The sequence below is a fragment of the Schistocerca cancellata genome, chromosome 2 (genome assembly GCF_023864275.1).
Source record: "Schistocerca cancellata isolate TAMUIC-IGC-003103 chromosome 2, iqSchCanc2.1, whole genome shotgun sequence".
Lineage (NCBI taxonomy): Eukaryota > Metazoa > Arthropoda > Insecta > Orthoptera > Acrididae > Schistocerca > Schistocerca cancellata.
Window position 1 is genome coordinate 840715971 of NC_064627.1, and position 15874 is coordinate 840731844.

The window sequence follows — 15874 nt, forward strand, 5'->3', positions numbered from 1 at the left end:
GAAATGAGTTTCATCATGTTTTACAATAAGAACCATTTTTTTGCTGACAGAAAGATAAAAGAGCTTCTCTCCACAGGAGTGTATTTCGGCTCTTTCACATCTTATAGTATAGTGAGAGTGTGAGAATTGATACAGATCTTATAATGTAGATTTAAGATGGGGCTATGCTTTGTGGATGTACTAATTCACACAAACATTCCAAGGTTGACAGAGTACAAAAAAGAGCCATCAAGCTAGGTTATGTTCGGACACAGAAATGTATGTCAATTTTTCTAAAACTGACACATACATCTGTAAAGAACTCACAGGATATATATGTTATCTGTTAATTGTGATATCTTCAGATACACCATATAGACAATATTTGCTGCTAATTAAGCACTGTAATACAGTCTACTATAAATGATGTATTTGTTTTCAAAGTTCCATATTTTCCAAAGTATTACATGTATAGATATGATTGATTTGTGAATAGAATCACTTACTCATTGAGTTTGCATTGTGGCTACCAGTTGGTTTTACAAGTGCAATGCCTTGACAAAATGGTTATGGTAAAAACCAAGAAAATAGTATGGCATGCAGTCAGAAGGAATTACAGAAAAGAACAACCATGTAAACAGAGATGTGTGCGTTGTACCAAGAATTTAGGGACAATGGTTATTTCTGTAAACAGAAAAGTACAGTTCAACCAAGTGAGACAGATGCAGCTGTGGAGAGGTTGGGGGAAGCTTTGAAAAATTCAGAAGTCTGCGCAAACCACAAACTAGGAATACTGTGGCAAACTATGTGGAAGATTTTTTGATGGTGGTTACATTTCAAACTGTAAGACCTGCAGTTTGTGCAACAATTAAAATGGAAGATTATGGCTGTCACTTTCAGTTTTGCATCACAATGCAGGAAGCAGCTGAGGATGAATATCATGATTCCAAGCCGATGTTCAGTGACAAAGCAACATTCCATTAACTGGAAGGGTTAATCACCAAGCTGTAAGAGTGTGGGGCAATGAAAATCCTCAAGAAATTGTGGTGGAAGTAGGAGATTCTCTAAAGTCTAATGTTTTCTGTACAGTGTAACAGCCAAAGCTGTATGGGCCTTTTTTCTTCTGTGAGAAGTCTGTGACAGGTGCCTCTTACATTGCTATGTTGCAGCTGTGGTTGGTTCCACAATCCACTCATGATTCTAAGAATTTCATCTTCCAACAAGATGGGACAGCCCCTCATTGGAGCAACGATGTATGTCGCTCTGTAAATGATGAACTTCTGCACCACTGGATTGGGCATCATGGAGAAGATGAAGTTGCTCTGCTGCCTTGGGTCCCCACATTTTCTTGCTTAACACCTTGTGACTTTTTCCTCTAGGGAATGTTGCTACAAATGATTACAACAAACCAGAATTAAGGGAACTTTCTATCAATAGTAGATTTCAATACTAAGCCTGTTTGATGAAATTTGTGATTGCCTTCTTTTTTCAGCTATTTTTAACTAAAGTTGCAAGTCTGATGTACAAAAGGGGAGCCTATGGGATTGGTGTAGTGCATGGAAATAAAGTTAACATTTTTCCACATTTGTCTGTAATATTTTAGAAATATGTTGTGATTTTTTATTTTAAAAGAAGTTAATTATCCTATAAATTCCATTTGTTCATTTTGACCAGAAATGGCATATATTTCACACTTCAGAATATTTTGGTTACAAAATTTGTCATAGAATTTTTTATCCATAAAATCAAAAACTGTTATAATTGTTTGAAAACAAACTCAATTTTTCATAAAAAATCAGTCATATGAAAGAAAATATAAAATGTTTATTGTTTTGGCCACGTGACATACATCTTTATTTTTATGAAAACTTTATTTCAAAATTATTTACAATAGTGTGTAATTGTTTTTATATTTACAAATATTGCCAATACAAAGACACTTGTCTTACTGTAACTGTTCACTCTTGTATGCAGAAGGCTACTAAAAATTTTAATTTGAGCAGTTATGGCTCTGGAACATTCTAGAACTTCATTCTGTAATATATCATTTGTCATACATGCCAAAAGTTAGTTAGTCTTTGTTTCAAGCTCAAATGGGAGAGTCTTTGTTTGGATCCAGAGTTGTGTGTCAGTCTTTGTGCTGTGGACAAAATATGCACCATTTATAACTTTAAGGTTGGAAACTGTGATTTGTATTGAAAATGCATTTGACATTTTATGAACTTGTTAACTGAAGACAGTGATTAGTACAAAATCAGTGTATGCTTGCAGGAAGACCTTTCTTTAATGATGCACAGAAGGCCGATGTATAAATTTCAATGTTTGCCATGTCTTGATGGGAAATAAACCAAGATGTGATGAAAATGTGAATAATTATCTTCATTAATGTTCAGCAAACCTGGACTTTTACATCATACCCTAGAGATAACAATGTTTGGAGCCACAAACATATCCCCAGAATTAATATTATTATATTTTGCTCATTGCAACAACCATCTTAGAATTGTTTTCTTTAAAAATTTTCTGTTTCATATATGGTACAACTATGCATTTGTGTAGCTATATGACTAGGTGAAGAAACGCAATTCATTATCATCAAACTATATAACAATGACTTTTAATTGGACATATGGAGCAGTAGTGTTAGAACAAATGGAACAAACTTGACAACCACTTGGACATGTGTCATGTGACCAGAGGGGCATTCATAAACCATCTGTAGAGTGCAAAATGCAAACTTGTGAGTTTACAACCATTATCATGCACCAATCACATTAGCACACGTAATACTTTGGAAAATACAGAACTTGGAAGACGAATGAATCATTTATAGCAGTCTTTTATTTCAGACGAGATATGTTGCACATTACACTGAGGTGACAGAAGTCATGGGTTACCTCCCAGTATCATGTCATGCATCTTTTTGCATGGCAAAGTGCAGAAAGACGATGTGACATAGACTGCCTCTACAGTTATCCATAATTGCAAAAGTGTTGCGAGTGCAAGATTTTGTGCATGAACTGACCTATCGATATTGTCTTTCAAATGTTCAATGGGATTCATGTTGGGCAATCTGAGTGACCAGATCATTTGCCTGAATTGTCCAGGATGTTCTTTAAACCATCAATCATGAATAATTGTGGACTGGTGACATAGCGGATTGTCATCCATAAAAAATTCCATTGTTGGTCAGGAATATGAAGTCCAAGTAGCCAAAAACAACCATCTCCAGTCAATGATCACTCAATTTCATGTAAACACAACCCACTCCATTAATGAGCCAACACAAGCTTGCACAGTGCCCTGCCAAGAACTTGGGTCCATGGCTTCATGAGGTCTGTGCTGCACTCAAACCCTACGATCAGCTCTTACCAACTGAAATTGGGACTCAGGCCATGGTTTTCCAGTTGTCTAGGGTCCAACTGATAGGGTCACAAGCCCATGAGAGACACTGCAGGTGTGGTTGTGCTGTTAGCAAAGGCACCCACATCAGTCGTTAATTGAAGGTTGTTGGCCACTATGCTGTCTGTGGTAAAAGTTATGAGTAAAATTTAGTTTTCTTGACACACTCTTGATGCTGTGGATCTCAGAATATTGAATTTTCTAAAGATTGTAGATGCAGATTTTTGAAATGGAATGTCCCATGCATAGCTCCACTTACCATTCTGCATTCAAACTCTGTTAATTACCATCATAAGGCCATAATCACTTTGGAAACCTTTTTGCATCAATCACCTGACTACAAATGACACCTCTGCTGATGCACTGCCCTTTTATACCTTGTGTACATGATACTACTACCATCTGTATATGTGCATATCACTACCCCATCCCCATGAACTTCATCACCTCAGTGTATACCAACAAAAATATTCTGCGTAAGTGTACCACACTCTTTCTGACTTACACTTACAGTATGGAATTTCTGTTTGAGGAATCTGTAGCAACTACAATAAAAAAGAATTTTTATATTCCAAAAAAATCCATTTGGGCCATCCTGAATAAAGTACAAACTTACTCAAGAAGAACTGTCTTCCATAATTCACAAATTTTGACATTTCCATCCAGGTACATATCATCATCATCAGTTTTCTGCTGTATTAGCAGGTCCTTTGCCTCTCCATTTTGTGTGATCCATTGCTTCCTTCTTAAGGCTGCTGTATGTTGTACTGTCCATCAAGTAATCCAGTATCTGAAATCTCTTCCTTCCTTACCTCCTTTTCCCTTCTACATAACCTTCTAAAGCTGTTTTTATCTGTCCATCATTATTTCTTAATATATGCCCAATCCAATTTCTTTTTCTTCTTTTTATTACATCTAGTAACTGTATTTTCCCTCCCATATGACAAGTAAATATACAGAACAATAATTTTGTTAATCAAAGGCAATAAATTACTAGGGAAAAATGGAGATGTTCATTCCCATGACAAGATTAAGGCCTGCTGAGAAGAATACCATACAGACTGAGAGCTACTGAAAAAGGCCCTTGATACTCAGGTGTGTAACTGGTTAAGTACCTTCCTATGAGTCTAAAGGACAGTGTGAGTGAAACAACATACCAGAAACTTCTTGAGGATAATTTAACAGAAAAAGGATACAGGAGTTTAGGTATAAGTAATGAAGAATATGTTTATTATCCATATGTTTGTATTTTTATCACTGAATGTATCAACGAAAATAACTAATTTTAGAAAATGTAATTGGTTAGAAAAAAAATCTACTCACTAAGCTGCAGCAGGAGAAAACACACGTAAAGGTTAAAGAAATGTGCTAGCTTTCAGGGCCAATGGCTCCTTCTGGAGGAAGGGCTGAAAGGGAAGGAAGAGGGATGAATGAAAAGGGCTGGTGATAATTTGGAGTAGTCCACCAAATGTGGGTCAGGGGAGACACACCGGACAGAATGAGAAGGAAATACTGATTGTTGGGGGCTCCATGGGATGAGATTTGAAAACCTGAGACTTAAAGATGAAAGATGGGATAGTAAGCAAGACAGAGATTACTGACAAAACATCATGCAAGAATTAAAAAGAGAGGAAAGCTATGCGCAGTATATGTGGTGAAGGTGCTGGGCGGGGAAAAGTAGACAGGTTGGAAAATAAAACACACAGAAAACTGAAAGGTAGTGGCGAAAGAAGTAGTTATTGAGAAGAAATGCTGATACTGAGGAAATTAAAGAAAATAATTAATGTAAATTAAGACCAGGTGGGTGCTGAAAAGCAAGGACATGTTGCAATATCAGCTCCCACCTGCGGAGTTCTGAGAAACTAATGTCTGATGCAAAAATCCAGATGGCACCTGTAGTGAAATAGACACCAAGGTCTTGACTGTCATGTTGTAGAATATGACCTTCAACAGAGTACTGTGTGTTGCCAGTATACACCCTCTGCCTATGCCCATTCATCCTAACTGATAACTTGTTGGTAGTCATGCCAATGTAAAAGGCCTAACAGTGTTTACATAACAGCTGGTATATGACAAGTCGTTTCACATGTTGTTCTCCCTTTGATAGTATATGTATTGCCATTTACAGGATTGGTGTGGGTGGTAGTAGGTGGGTGCATAGGGCATGTCTTTCAGTGGGGAAAGTCACAGAGGTAGGAGCTATAGGATAGGGAAATGGGTGCAGAAGGAGCGTAGGGTCTGGCAAGGATATTGTGAAGATTTGGAGGGTGATAAAAAGCTATTTCTGGGAGCGCAAAATATCAGACAGAATGAACCTCATTTCAGGGCATTATTTTAGGAAGTCATAGCTTTGTCAAAGTAGCTGGATTAATGCATTAAAGACCAGTATAACACTGACAAGATGTGTACTCCTAAGTTGTTTTTAGAGGGGATCAATAGTACCAGAATTGGATGTGATGCCTTACGCACCCTCCTACCGTCACCTATACAAGGACTGTAATAAGTAAAACATGTACCATTAAAGGAAGAGCCACTTGTGAAACAACACATATCATGCACCAGCTGTTATATGAAGACTGTTCAGCCTCTTACATTGGTGTGACTACCACCAAGGTATCAGTTAAGATGAATGGGCATTGACAGAGGGGTATACTAACAATAAACAGTATCGTGTTGCAGAGCATGTTCTACAACATGACAGTCATGACTTCCATGTCTGTTTTGCCACATGTGCTATCTCTAGGCTTCCGCCAGCTACCATTTTCTCATAACTCTGCAGATGGGAACTGGTGTTACAACTTGTCCTTGGTTCTCGTCACCCGTCAAAACTTAATTTACATTAATTATTTCATTACTTATATTCAATAATATCTTTGATATCAGTGTTTCTTCTCAGTAACTATTTCTTTCTCTATTTCCTTTCAGTTTACTGTATCTTATATTTTTCGACCTGTCTATTTCCCCCCCTCAGCACCTCTGCCACATACAATGCATTTAGCTTGTTGCTCTTGTTAGCTCTTTCAAGATGTTTTGCCAGTCTTGCTTATTACCCTAACTTCCAACTTTAAGCTCTTGGATTTTCAAATCTCATCCTGTGCAGTCACCAACAATCAGTTTTCTTTTCTCACCCTGTCTGGTAAGTCCCCCTGACCAAGGTTCTGACCAACTTTTCCAAATTCTCCCCATTTCCTAAACCTCACCAGCTCTTTTCCTTCACCCCTCTTCCTTCCCCTTCAGCTCTTCTGCCAGAAGAAGAAGCCGCTGACTCTGGAAACTTGTACATTTTTTTAACCTTAACCACCCGTGGTCTAAGGGTAGCGTCTTTGATTCATAATCAAAACGTCTTCGGTCCCGGGTTCGATCCCTGCGACTGCCTATTTTTGATAAATAATCAGCATTGGTGGCCAAAGACTTGCGGCATATGAAGTCAGCCTCATTCTGCCAACGGCCTTGTCAAAGAGGGTGGAGGAGCAGATAGAGGTTCAGGGCACTCTCTTGTCCTAGGGGTGGGAAATTGCCCCTAAAGGCGGAAGAATCAGCAATGATCAATGACATGAGGATGCAGAAGGCAATGGAAACCACTGCATTAAAGACACGTAACATGTATCCACAGGACATGTGGCCTGTAATTGAAGAAGTGTCATGATGATCTCTCCATTGGCAAAAGATTCCGGAATAGTCCCCCATTCGGATCTCCGGGAGGGGACTGCCAAGGGGGAGGTTACCATGAGAAAAAGATTAAATAATCAACGAAAGGATAACGTTCTATGAGTTGGGGCAGGGAATGTCGGAAGCTTGAACGTGGTAGGGAAGCCAGAAAATCTGAAAAGGGAAATGCAAAGACTCAATCTAGATATAGTAGGGGTCAGTGAAGTGAAGTGGAAGGAAGACAAGGATTTCTGGTCAGATGAGTATCGGGTAATATCAACAGCAGCAGAAAATGGTATAACAGGTGTAGGATTCGTTATGAATAGGAAGGTAGGGCAGAGGGTGTGTTACTGTGAACAGTTCAGAGACCGGGTTGTTCTAATCAGAATCGACAGCAGACCAACACCGACAACGATAGTTCAGGTATACATGCCGATGTCGCAAGCTGAAGATGAACAGATAGAGAAAGTGTATGAGGATATTGAAAGGGTAATGCAGTATGTAAAGGGGGATGAAAATCTAATAGTCATGGGCGACTGGAATGCAGTTGTAGGGGAAGGAGTAGAAGAAAAGGTTACAGGAGAATATGGGCTTGGGACAAGGAATGAAAGAGGAGAAAGACTAATTGAGTTCTGTAATAAGTTTCAGCTAGTAATAGCGAATACCCTGTTCAAGAATCACAAGAGCAGGAGGTATACTTGGAAAAGGCCGGGAGATATGGGAAGATTTCAATTAGATTACATCATGGTCAGACAGAGATTCCGAAATCAGATACTGGATTGTAAGGCGTACCCAGGAGCAGATATAGACTCAGATAACAATATAGTAGTGATGAAGAGTAGGCTGAAGTTCAAGACATTAGTCAGGAAGAATCAATACGCAAAGAAGTGGGATACGGAAGTACTAAGGAATGACGAGATACGTTTGAAGTTCTCGAACGCTATAGATACAGCAGTAAGGTACAGTGCAGTAGGCAGTACAGTTGAAGAGGAATGGACATCTCTAAAAAGGGCCATCACAGAAGTTGGGAAGGAAAATGTAGGTACAAAGAAGGTAGCTGCGAAGAAACCATGGGTAACAGAAGAAATACTTCAGTTGATTGATGAAAGGAGGAAGTACAAACATGTTCCAGGAAAATCAGGAATACAGAAATACAAGTCGCTGAGGAATGAAATAAATAGGAAGTGTGGGGAAGCTAAGATGAAATGGCTGCAGGAAAAATGTGAAGACATCGAAAAAGATATGATTGTCGGAAGGACAGACTCAGGATACAGGAAAGTCAAAACAACCTTTGGTGACGTTAAAAGCAATGGTGGTAACATTAAGAGTGCAATGGGAATTCCACTGTTAAATGCAGAGGAGAGAGCAGATAGGTGGAAAGAATACATTAAAAGCCTCTATGAGGGTGAAGATTTGTCTGATGTGATAGAAGAAGAAACAGGAGTCGATTTAGAAGAGATAGGGGATCCAGTATTAGAATCGGAATTTAAAAGAGCTTTGGAGGACTTACAGTCAAATAAGGCAGAAGGGATAGATAACATTCCATCAGAATTTCTAAAATCATTGGGGGAAGTGGCAACAAAACGACTATTCACGTTGGTGTGTAGAATATATGAGTCTGGCGATGTACCATCTGACTTTCGGAAAAGCATCATCCACACAATTCCGAAGACTGCAAGAGCTGACAAGTGCGAGAATTATCGCACAATCAGCTTAACAGCTCATGCATTGAAGCTGCTTACAAGAATGATATACAGAAGAATGGAAAAGAAAATTGAGAATACGCTAGGTGATGATCAGTTTGGCTTTAGGAAAAGTAAAGGGATGAGAGAGACAATTCTGATGTTACGGCTAATAATGGAAGCAAGGGTAAAGAAAAATCAAGACACTTTCATAGGATTTGTCTACCTGGAAAAAGCATTTGACAATATAAAATGGTGCAAGCTGTTCGAGATTCTGAAAAAAGTAGGAGTAAGCTATAGGGAGAGATGGGTCATATACAATAGGTACAACAACCAATAATAATAAGAGTGGACGATCAAGAACGAAGTGCTCATATTAAGAAGGATGTAAGACAAGTCTGTAGCCTTTCGCCCCTACTCTTCAATCTGTACATCGAGGAAGCGATGATGGAAATAAAAGAAAGGTTCAGGAGCGGAATTAAAATACAAGGTGAAAGGATATCAATGATATGATTCGCTGATGACATTGCTATCCTGAGTGAAAGTGAAGAAGAATTAAATGATCTACTGAACGGAATGAACAGTCTAATGAGTACACAGTATGGTTTGAGAGTAAATCGAAGGAAGACGAAGGTAATGAGAAGTAGTAGAAATGAGAACAGAGAGAAACTTAACATCAGGATTGATGGTCATGAAGTCAATGAAGTTAAGGAATTCTGCTACCTAGGCAGTAAAATAACCAATGATGGACGGAGCAAGGAGGACATCAAAAGCAGACTCACTATGGCAAAAAAGGCATTTCTGGCCAAGAGAAGTCTACTAATATCAAATACCGGCCTTAATTTGAGGAAGAAATTTCTGAGGATGTACGTCTGGAGTACAGCATTGTATGGTAGTGAAACATGGACTGTGGGAAAACCGGAACAGAAGAGAATCGAAGCATTTGAGATGTGGTGCTATAGACGAATGTTGAAAATTAGGTGGACTGATAAGGTAAGGAATGAGGAGGTTCTGCACAGAATCAGAGAGGAAAGGAATATGTGGAAAACACTGATAAGGAGAAGGGACAGGATGATAGGACATCTGCTAAGACATGAGTGAATGACTTCCATGGTACTAGAGGGAGCTGTAGAGGGCAAAAACTGTAGAGGAAGGCAGAGATTGGAATACGTCAAGCAAATAATTGAGGATGTAGGTTGCAAGTGCTACCCTGAGATGAAGAGGTTAGCACAGAAAAGGAATTCGGGGGAAAAAAAATGTATTTACTCCTGACACATCTTAGTGAATAATTTTTTTTTTTTTATGTATTCAATTACATTGAACGTATTGTATGCATCATATGTTTTTATAGGTCTGTTCTGTAGTCACCTGAGTTGAAGTGTATATAAATAACTTTTGGAACTAAATATAAACTGAGAGAAAGATACATGTAACATCAATATCATATGTTGATATTTTGTATTGTAATATGAGGCTAAATATTTTAGGAGACTGAATTAAGTTAACTTAAAACACACACACACACACACACACACACACACACATAAATACACTCCTGGAAATGGAAAAAAGAACACATTGACACCGGTGTGTCAGACCCACCATACTTGCTCTGGACACTGCGAGAGGGCTGTACAGGCAATGATCACACGCATGGCACAGCGGACACACCAGGAACCACGGTGTTGGCCGTCGAATGGCGCTAGCTGCACAGCATTTGTGCACCGCCGCCGTCAGTGTCAGCCAGTTTGCCGTGGCATACGGAGCTCCATCGCAGTCTTTAACACTGGTAGCATGCCGCGACAGCGTGGACGTGAACTGTATGTGCAGTTGACGGATTTTGAGCGAGGGCGTATAGTGGGCATGCGGGAGGCCGGGTGGACGTACCGCCGAATTGCTCAACATGTGGGGCGTGAGGTCTCCACAGTACATCGATGTTGTCACCAGTGGTCGGCGGAAGGTGCACGTGCCCGTCGACCTGGGACCGGACCGCAGCGACGCACGGATGCACGCCAAGACCGTAGGATCCTACGCAGTGCCATAGGGGACCGCACCGCCACTTCCCAGCAAATTAGGGACACTGTTGCTCCTGGGGTATCGGCGAGGACCATTCGCAACCGTCTCCATGAAGCTGGGCTACGGTCCCGCACACCGTTAGGCCGTCTTCCGCTCACGCCCCAACATCGTGCAGCCCGCCTCCAGTGGTGTCACGACAGGCGTGAATGGAGGGACGAATAGAGATGTGTCGTCTTCAGCGATGAGAGTCGCTTCTGCCTTGGTGCCAATGATGGTCGTATGCGTGTTTGGCGCCGTGCAGGTGAGCGCCACAATCAGGACTGCATACGACCGAGGCACACAGGGCCAACACTCGGCATCATGGTGTGGGGAGCGATCTCCTACACTGGCCGTACACCACTGGTGATCGTCGAGGGGACACTGAATAGTGCACGGTACATCCAAACCGTCATCAAACCCATCGTTCTACCATTCCTAGACCGGCAAGGGAACTTGCTGTTCCAACAGGACAATGCACGTCCGCATGTATCCCGTGCCACCCAACGTGCTCTAGAAGGTGTAAGTCAACTACTCTGGCCAGCAAAATCTCTGGATCTGTCCCCCATTGAGCATGTTTGGGACTGGATGAAGCGTCATCTCACGCGGTCTGCACGTCCAGCACGAACGCTGGTCCAACTGAGGTGCCAGGTGGAAATGGCATGGCAAGCCATTCCACAGGACTACATCCAGCATCTCTACGATCGTCTCCATGGGAGAATAGCAGCCTGCATTGCTGCAAAAGGTGGATATACACTGTACTAGTGCCAACATTGTGCATGCTCTGTTGCCTGTGTCTATGTGCCTGTGGTTCTGTCAGTGTGATCATGTGATGTATCTGACCCCAGGAATGTGTCAATAAAGTTTCCCCTTCCTGGGACAATGAATTCACAGTGTTCTTATTTCAATTTCCAGGAGTGTACAATAAAATAATGAACCTTGAATAACTCTCATGTATTCAGCCAGGTGGTATTGGTCTAAAAGCCACCTTTTAGTTGACACCACCTGTCTAAATATTCATGAATTATTCAAGATTGTCCTAATCAGACTTAAAAGAATTTGGAGAGAATCACGTCAATGTGGGATCAGATTTCAGATAATAAGTTATGGTCTTACCCCCAAACCTGCAGCATATAACAGCTGTCATAGTGATATCTGAAAGTACATTTAAGCAAAATAGATTCCATATGCTCTCCACTTATACTCAGAATCTATTTTAGAGCACTTGTCTAGTTCACTGATAAGTGAAAAGCTATCAATATGACCAGCAGAAATTATTGTTCTGATGACTAATTGTGGTAAGATACAACTGGAAGACTGCAAGAAGAATAGCAACAGAAAAAGAAGCAACTATATTGATATTTATTTACTCTCCACTTATGAAAGAAAATAATACTTTAAAAAATCATATCAGAAGCTCACATGGAATGATCCTATTTGCAGGATATGTCGAATACAGGCATGACATTTCGGATCATTATATTAAAAGATTTTACAAGGGAAATTGGAGCAAATCATTATTCAGTATGAAAATTCCTCTCAGTTCTATAGAACCAAAAACAATTAAATCCATGTGCGCATGTGTTTCTCTCATACCTTACCCTGGCTTTTATCAGATGAAGCTACATTTATTTTTCAACACTGAAAATGAAGGAAGAAAGGTTAATGTTAAGTCTTTTTAGCAGCAATGTCAATGGAATCCACACAGTAACTCTGGTGGAGAAGAATGCAAGGTTGAATCAGCTTGACATTTTCCCATCATAACTTAATGTAACAAGGCATCATCTAAATCAAAACAGCCAAAATGAGATCTAAGCCCTGTGCTTTCAAAATCTGAGTTCTGTGCTTTCACATTCGCATCAACATGTCCAGTAGAAAAGAAAATGTATGTGTTAACTTTTTTTCATGTCTTTACTTGTTGATAGTTTTTATGATATGAACATTTTCACATAATGGATATAACATCATTCATAGAAAATCTTTATATTTTTGGGCCAGATGAGCAGATGTGATCAACTAATTTTTTTATAGATAAATGGAACAGCTTTTACAAATGGAATGTGCTACAGTTCTTACCACATTGACCCACATATCGTTGTTCAGACAGATCATGTTGTTTGTCCTATTCTCTCCATATCCATGAAAGTTATCTTTTGTGATGGAATCCGTTTTTGTTTCCTTATGTGTGTGTGTTTCTTAATCATATATTTTAAAGCACATTATGTAAAAGATATTAGCAGCATGATGCTAAAGTAACAGTTATCTGAAAGGAATTTCACAACAAATAAAATGTTTGCTTGTTGTATGAATTTCAGTAGGCATTTTAAATGATTTTATTCACAAAATGTGTGACTGAATTTGGTAGATGTGTAACACAATAAAAAGAATAAAATGTATACTTTTTAGAATCAGATTAAAATATGTTACAGTACTGGAATTTCTGTCTCATGAAACTGAATTTGTTTATTGTCTCTTTTCCTGTACCAGTTTCATAGTGGGATAGTTTATCTGCTATTATCATACTTTAATCTATGTAATCTGCATATTAATAAATACTTACAAAATGCTTTTGCAATTGCCACATTTCCCAGTATGGCAACAATGGGAACAACTGCAAGGCCACTTCCAAGATAAGAGCACATATCACCAAATGAAAGTGTTTTATTGTCAAATGAAGTGCTGAATGGTGGGGGAGTTACAGTTGGCAGGCCAGGTTCTATTCTTCCTGCATTAGTAAACAAATAATTAGTGTTGGATATGTAAAACTCCAGTATTTGAATCAGATCATACAGTTTCATAACATACCTGTGAGAATGAATGGTATTTTTTCATCTTCACTAACATAATAAGCAACAGCTGTGCTTATAATGACAATGACTGCATTCCGCCATGTAGAAATGCACCATATAAATTTTGAAATGATTCTCACTGTCAGGGAGCTGGTATCCTTAAATTTTAGGTCCTTAAGTTTCTGTAAGCAGAAAATAGTGGAGTGGTGTAATTGGGCAGATAAAAAATCTACTCACCAAGTGGTGGCAGGAGAACACACACACAAAAAGGTTTAATGTATGCAAGCTTTTGGAGCCAATGGCTCCTTCTTCTGACAGAAGAGTTGGAGGGAAGGGGGAGGGGTGAAGGGAAAGGAGTGGAGAGGTTTAGAAAAAGAGGTACAGTTCAGAATAGTCACCCAGAACCCCGTGTCAGGGGAGGGTTACCAGACGGGATGAGAAGGAAAGAGTGACAGAATTACGTAATACATGTATACCTTTGTACTTAGCTAGATTTATTGTAATTTGGTGTTTCATCATCTGTGTTGGAATGTTGAGTACATAGTTAAAACTCAAAAATTAATTCACAGAAATACTGTAACTGTGTCATTGTTCCATACTGAGGAAGACATTTCTAATGTCATTTTCCTTAAGGCTCCACAGAATCTTTCTATTTTCACTTTCTATCACAGCTTAAGAACACATTTTTCGACTGTCTCTGAGTTGATCAATTTTGATTAAACTTATCGCATCCTAGGGACACAGATCAAGGTTGTGATTATAGTCGTGCACTAATATGCTATGACAGAGTATTCTTTAGAAACTTGAATGTATTTTTTAAAATTGTTTTTCAGACATTGCAAGACACTATTAAAATATGATTCTAGTCTCACTGTTTGATTACATTTACTCCTTATTAATGAAACAGCTTTGTGGAGGCTATCCCTTCATGAATGGAAACAATGTTATGTTCAAACTGAAAAAGATCAGTTTCTGTGCCGCACATAGATGGAGTGCTGACAGGCAGCATTATCTGTGTTTCAAGAAACAGAAACTAGCTAACCAAGACAAAACTATCAAAAGTCAGACACTCACCACAGGACTATCTCCATTTAAAAGTGAGGATATAACACATTTCAGTAAGTGGGCTGGTGGCTTACTAAGCCCATACAATCTATCATCCAACAACAGTATTTTATGTTTCTAGTCATCTGGTGTGATTTTCACTGCACTTTTTTTCTGTCATGAGTATTCCCACCCTGTGTCAACCTATTCATTTCAAAGGGGCACCTGCAGCATATTAATCTCCAATAATTACTCAGTTTGGTGATATTTGGATTATCAGCACCAGGTCATTCATAGGCTTCAAGAGAAACATTTCTCTCTGAATCTTATGTGATATGGCATCTATTCAGTTCCTACTGATCTGTTGATGTGTGGCTCTCTTGGTCAAGATTGAGTCTTGATAACTACTTGGTGCTTCCACTACTCTTAATAATTTACCATTGAGCACTGTAGTAAAAAAATTTCTGACACCAATTTTTAGGGAGGTATGAAGGAAATCTGTTCACTTCTTGCCTAATGTGAATTAGACATATATCCTTCAGCAAAACCATTCGGCAAATATTTATAATGATTGTGTGGGAACTTGCTAGGCAGTTTATTTTATGTATTGTTCCAGAGGGGTATTTATTTTTGTCAAGTGACCGTATCTCTCGGTTTGGATTTATGCACTCCTTTTTGTTATGTACTGAGTACCACAGAATGAGTCTGGCTGATATGCAATCCATCTCACCATCTAAATTTGTTCTCTCTTAACAAGAGTTTTCATCTAATGGTTTATTTCAAATTTTGAAGTTTTGGGGAAGCATAAAAATCTTTCTTATTAGGAGTGACCCAACTTTTATAAATCTATGTTAGCTATCATTAGCTTAAGCTAGTGCCTTGTAAATAAAACAGCTAAAAATCATCTTACCCGGAGTGTTAATAATGCTGTAATGCAGAAGAGTGACAGTATAGCATCCCAGAGACGAGTTGATCCAATGTTTTCAAAGATTGCAACCACTGTCTCAGCAAAATTGTGACCCTTGATGCTTAGGCCCAACAGGCCCTTGACCTGTGAGCATGCTATAATGAGAGCAGCAGCAGATGTGAAGCCTGTCACAACTGGGACAGAAACAAACTCCACTAGGAAACCTATAAGAAAAAAATCATGTATCAGACACCATTATTACAGCTACCTATTTTTATTGAACTACATAAAATTATTATTTCAAATCTTGCTTATTGTTGTAAAACCTTAATTTATTCATTATTGTGGAGAGCACCATAAAAAGTTAACAA

At 39.1% G+C, this 15874-nt stretch overlaps 1 protein-coding gene across 2 annotated transcripts in view; it reads right to left on the bottom strand.

The window, feature by feature from the left end:
• Positions 1-15874, bottom strand: part of LOC126162756 (sodium-independent sulfate anion transporter-like) — a 323935-nt gene that overhangs the window by 50113 nt on the left and 257948 nt on the right. For both annotated transcript variants that reach the window (XM_049919441.1, XM_049919440.1), the window contains exons 4-6: positions 15507-15727; positions 13569-13734; positions 13324-13488 (exon numbers count right to left, since the gene is read on the bottom strand). In XM_049919441.1, coding sequence (XP_049775398.1) covers positions 13324-13488; positions 13569-13734; positions 15507-15727 — 552 coding nt within the window. The remainder of the gene's footprint in view (positions 1-13323; positions 13489-13568; positions 13735-15506; positions 15728-15874) is intronic.